The 5,326-nt window shown below is 37.4% G+C and overlaps 1 protein-coding gene across 1 annotated transcript; it reads left to right on the top strand.

Annotated features, from left to right (window-relative positions):
• The first annotated feature begins 3,985 nt into the window (after positions 1-3,985).
• On the top strand, positions 3,986-4,889 carry LOC125091769 (RNA polymerase II elongation factor ELL2-like). The gene is made up of 2 exons (XM_047715738.1): positions 3,986-4,406; positions 4,621-4,889. Exons 1-2 carry the CDS (start codon positions 3,989-3,991, stop codon positions 4,767-4,769), a joined length of 567 nt encoding a protein of 188 aa, XP_047571694.1. The 5' UTR covers positions 3,986-3,988; the 3' UTR covers positions 4,770-4,889.
• Positions 4,890-5,326: the final 437 nt, after the last annotated feature.

Here is a 5,326-nt window from a genome sequence, read left to right as displayed (position 1 = left end):
TGGAGAAATAAAATCCCTTTCTGGGGAAATAGAAGAACTAAAGTCTAACCCAAGTTGAAATCAAAAAAAGCTATTAATGAGGAACATTAAAAAATGGAGACTCTTACTCTTACTTCTAGGATAAGTGAGGCAGAATTAGTGATATAGAGAATTAGTGATATAGAAGACCAAATGATGGAGAATAAATAAGCTGAGAAAAAGAGAGACAAACAACAACTGGACCACAAGGGGACAATTTGAGAGATAAGTGATACCATAAGACAAAACAATATTAGAATAATTAGGATCCCAGAAGAAGAAGAAGAGAGAGGAGCAGAAGGTATATTGGAGCAAATTATAGCAGAGAATTCCCTTAATTTGGCAAAGGGAACAAGCATCAAAATCCAGGAGGCACAGAGAACCCCCCCCCCAAAATCAATAAAAATAGGCCCACACCCCATCATCTAATAGTAAAGCTTAGAAGTCTCAGTGACAAAGAGAAAATCCTGAAAACAGCTTGAGACAAGAGATCTGTAACATAAAATGGTAGAAATATTAGATTGGCAGCAGACCTATCCACAGAGACCTGGCAGATCAGAAAGGACTGGCATGATATATTCAGAGCACTAAATGAGAAAAATATGCAACCAAGAATACTATATCCAGGTAGGCTGGCATTGAAAATAGAAGAGATAAAAAGGTTCCAGGACAAACATGAACTAAAGGAATTTGCAAACACCAAACCAGCCCTACAGGAAATATTGAAAGGGGTCCTCTAAGCAAAGAGAGAGCCTAAAAGTAGTAGACCAGAAAGGAACAGAGACAATATACAGTAACAATCACCTTACAGGCAATACAATGGCACTAAATTCATATCTTTCAATAGTTACTCTGAATGTCAATGAACTAAATGCCCCAATCAAAAGACACAGGGTGCGGCGCCTAGGTGGCTCAGTGGGTTAAGTGTCTGCTCATGTCATGATCTCAGGGTCCTGGGATTAAGCCCAATATCAGGCTCTCTGCTCAGCAGGAAGCCTACTTCTCCCCCTTTTTGCCTGCCTCTCTGCCCACTTGTGATCTCTCTCTGTCAAATAAATAAATAAAATCTTAAAAAAAAAAAAGACATAGGGTATCAGAATGGATTAAAAAAAAAAAAGAAAAGAAAACAAGACCAATCAATATGCTGTCTGCAAGAAACTAATTTTAGACCCAAAGACACCTCCAGATTTAAAGTGAGGGGGTAGAAAATAATTTACCATGCTAATGGACATCAAAAGAAAGCTAGGGTGGCAGTCCTTATATCAGATAAATTAGATTTTAAGGCAAAAACTATAATAAGAGATGAGGAAGGACACTATATTGTACTTAAAGGGTCTGTACAACAAGAAGATCTAACAATTTTAAATAACTATGTCCCTAACATGGGAGCATTCAATTATATAAACCAATTAATAACAAAATCAAAGGGGCGCCTGGGTGGCTCAGTGGGTTAAGCCTCTGCCTTCGGCTCAGGTCATGATCTCAGGGTCCTGATATCGACCCCCACATTGGACTCTCTGCTCAGCAGCGAACCTGTTTCCCCCTCTCTCTCTCTGCCTGCCTCTCTACCTACTTGTGATCTCTCACTGTCTGTTGAATAAATAAAAATCCTTAAAAAAAAAAAAAAACAAAATAAAACAACAAAATCAAAGAAACACATCTACAATAATACAATAAGAGTAGAGGACTTTAACACCCCCCCAATCACTGAAATGGACAGATCATCTAACCAAAAGATCAACAAGGAAATAAAGACTTTAAATGACACACTGGACCAGATGGACATCACAGATGTATTCGGAACATTCCATCCCAAAGCAACAGAATAGAGATTCTTCTCTAGTGCACATGGAACATTCTCCAGAATAGATCACATTCTGGGTCACAAAGCAGGTCTCATCCAGTACCAAAAGACTGGGAACATTCCCTCCATATTTTCAGACCACAATGCTTTGAAACTAGAACTCAACCACAAGAGGAAAGTTGGAAAGTGTCACCTTCATGAGGTGGAGATCCTGGTGATTGGAGCCAAAGTGATGGGAGGACTACCAACTGCTGACCAGTAGAGGTCTTTATTTCTTACAATAACTTCTTTTATATCTTCCACAAGATCCAATTACAAACAGGATATAGATTTGTGTAGGGTGTGGGCTACATGTGAGATGTGATTTACCTGCAGGCAATCAAATGAGACAAGTGAACAACAACAATTATTTCTTAGCTTTAAGTGACAATATCTCTTACCTTTAAATGAAAAGAGCAAGGATTCTCCACACTTACCAGATCTATCTAGAGGAGGACATGAAAACACTCCAGGGATCCTCCCATGTTTAATCCGGGCTTTGGCCCAGGAAGACTGTCGCCCTCCATCTCTTGTTGGAGTTTTCTCACAGGATTTGACATGACCCCAGGCGCATTGGTGAGGATCTGGGTTGTGTTCCAAAAGTAAAGAACTCAAATACATGGAGGCTAAAGAGCATCCTACTAAAGAATGAATGAGTCAACCAGGAAATTTAAAAAGAAATTTTTTTTTTAAATCATGGAAACAAATTTTTGGATTATTTGCTCCAGCTCTTTGAAGAATACCGGTGGAATTTTTATTGGAATGGCATTAAAAGTATAGATTGCTCTAGGCAGTATAGACATTTTAACGTTTATTCTTCCCATCCAAGAGCATGGAATGGTCTTCCATCTTTTTGTGTCTTCTTCAATTTCTTTCATGAGTGTTCTGTAGTTCCTCAAGTACAGATCCTTTACCTCTTTAGTTAGGTTTATTCCCAGGTATCTTATGGTTCGTGGTGCTATAGTAAATGGAATCGATCCTCTAATTTCCCTTTCTGTATTTTCATTGTTACTGTATAAGAAAGCCACTGATTTCTGTATATTGACTTTGTATCCTGCCACGTTACTGAATTGCTGTATGAGTTCTAGTAGTTTGGGGGTGGAATCTTTTGGGTTTTCCATATAAAGAATCATGTCTTCTGCAAAGAGAGAGAGTTTGACTTCTTCATTGCCAATTTGGATACCTTTTATTTCTTTTTGTTGTTTGATTGCTGTTGCTAGGACTTCTAATACTATGTTAAACAAGAGTGGTGAGAGTGGGCATCCTTGTGTTCCTGATCTCAATGGGAAGGCTGCAAGCTTTTTCCCATTGAGGATGATACTTGCTGTGGGTTTTTCATAGATAGATATTATGAAGTTCAGGAATGTTCCCTCTATCCCTATACTTTGAAGCGTTTTAATCAGGAATGGATGATGGATTTTGTCAAATGCTTTTTCTGCATCAATTGAGAGGACCATGTGGTTCTTCTCTCTTTTCTTATTAATTTGTTCTATCACATTGTCCAAAAATTTGTATGGAACCAGAAGAGACCCCGAATCGCTAAGGAAATGTTGAAAAACAAAAATAAAACTGGGGGCATCATGTTACTTGATTTCAAACTTTACTACAAAGCTGTGATCACCAAGACAGCATGGTACTGGCATAAAAACAGACCCATAGACCAGTGGAACAGAGTAGAGAGCCCAGTTATGGACCCTCAACTCTATGGTCAAATAATCTTCGACAAAACAGGAAAAAATACACAGTGGAAAAAAGACAACCTCTTCAATAAATGGTGCTGGGAAAACTGGACAGCTATATGTAAAAGAATGAAACTCGACCATTCTCTTACACCGTACACAAATATAAACTCAAAATGGATAAAAGACCTCAACGTGAGACAGGAATCCATCAGAATCCTAGAGGAGAACATAGACAGTAATCTCTTCGATATCAGCCACAGCAACTTCTTTCAAGATATGTCTCCAAAGGCAAAGGATACAAAAGCCAAAATAAACTTTTGGGACTTCATCAAAATCAAAAGCTTCTGCACAGCAAAGGAAACAGTCAAGAAAACAAAGAGGCAATCCACGTAATGGGAGAAGATATTTGCAAATGACAGTACAGACAAAATTCAATTCAATTCAAATGACATACCCAGAGCCTATGGAGACAGAACCCTTGATGTCTGATAAGAAGTCTGAATATACATTCACTGAACGTGAAGCAAAGGACCAAGAGTACGACATTGACATGATGGGGAGACAGGAGACAGATAGGGAAAGACAAGGTGAAGGTGCAAAGCCAGACTCCAAACAAGAAGTTAAAGAGGTGTGCACTGCTCCCGGGAAGACTAGTGCAGCATCTGGGCTCCCAGGTTCTCTGGCTAACTACGTCCCAATAGTTTCCTCCAAGCAGCATCAGCAGTATGAGCAGGAGTTTAGAGTAGAATATGATGAATATCAGGGCTTGTATGCCAAGATGCTGACTTTATCTAGAGTATTTATTAACCTAGATTCAAAGAGGAAGCACCTTTCTCCAGACTCAAAAAAATATCAAGATATTAATAAGAAAATCTCTCGGGGCGCCTGGGTGGCTCAGTGGGTTAGGCCGCTGCCTTCGGCTCGGGTCGTGATCTCAGGGTCCTGGGATCGAGCCCCGCATCAGGCTCTCTGCTCAGCAAGGAGCCTGCTTCCTCCTCTCTCTCTGCCTGCCTCTCTGCCTGCTTGTGATCTCTGTCTGTCAAATAAATAAATAAATAAATCTTTAAAAAAAAATAAATAAGAAAATCTCTCTAGAATATCAGAAGATGAAGCAGATTAATCCCAATTATTATGCAGAAAAACATAGATGCCAGTATCTTTATAACAAGCTGGCTCACATTAAAAGATTAATAAATGATTATGACCAGCAGCATATAAAATCATAGCAATGGAACAGAGCTAGTATCAGAATAAATACATATAATCTTATTTATTTAAAATTCTGAATTGCTTGCTCTAGGATTCTAAAGGGATAAAACCACTTTGTTGAAACAGTAGTACCATTTAAAATTTTCTTCCCTTTTATGTTCCTTTTGATTTTAGTTTTCATTTTTGATATTTTTGTTTATTTTATTTTATTTTTTATTTATTTTATTTATTTGATTTTGTTTATTGATTTATGTTTATTTTAATTTTATGTTATTTTTATTTTTCTTTATTTACATTTTACTTCCTTTTACATTGCTTTTCTGTAACTTCAAAGCTGTTTCATCTGATCCCTTTTATACATAAAATGTGTGTTTTCATTCCCTTTTTTTAAAAAAAGTACCAAGGATCCAGTATCTTTGAATAAAACTTGTATACATTTAAAAAGTAAAAACCTGTAATGTGTAATATGAAATCCTGTTGGATAAAAATAAAAACTTATAATGAATAATTAAAAAAAGGATCTATAAAGATCTATAAAGAACTCCTCAAACTCAACACACACAAAACAGATAAT

This window comes from Lutra lutra, chromosome 2, assembly GCF_902655055.1.
Source record: "Lutra lutra chromosome 2, mLutLut1.2, whole genome shotgun sequence".
Taxonomy (NCBI): Eukaryota; Metazoa; Chordata; class Mammalia; order Carnivora; family Mustelidae; genus Lutra; species Lutra lutra.
The sequence above is the reverse complement of the archived record's forward strand: the minus strand, read 5'-3'. Positions and strand labels throughout refer to the sequence as shown.

Coding starts and splice junctions, on each gene's coding strand:
- LOC125091769 (XM_047715738.1), top strand. CDS start 3,989: ATGACATACCCAGAGCCTATGGAGACAGAACCCTTGATGTCTGATAAG. Junction 4,407..4,620: donor AAAAAAATATCAAGATATTA/ATAAGAAAATCT, acceptor AAAAAAAAATAA/ATAAGAAAATCTCTCTAGAA.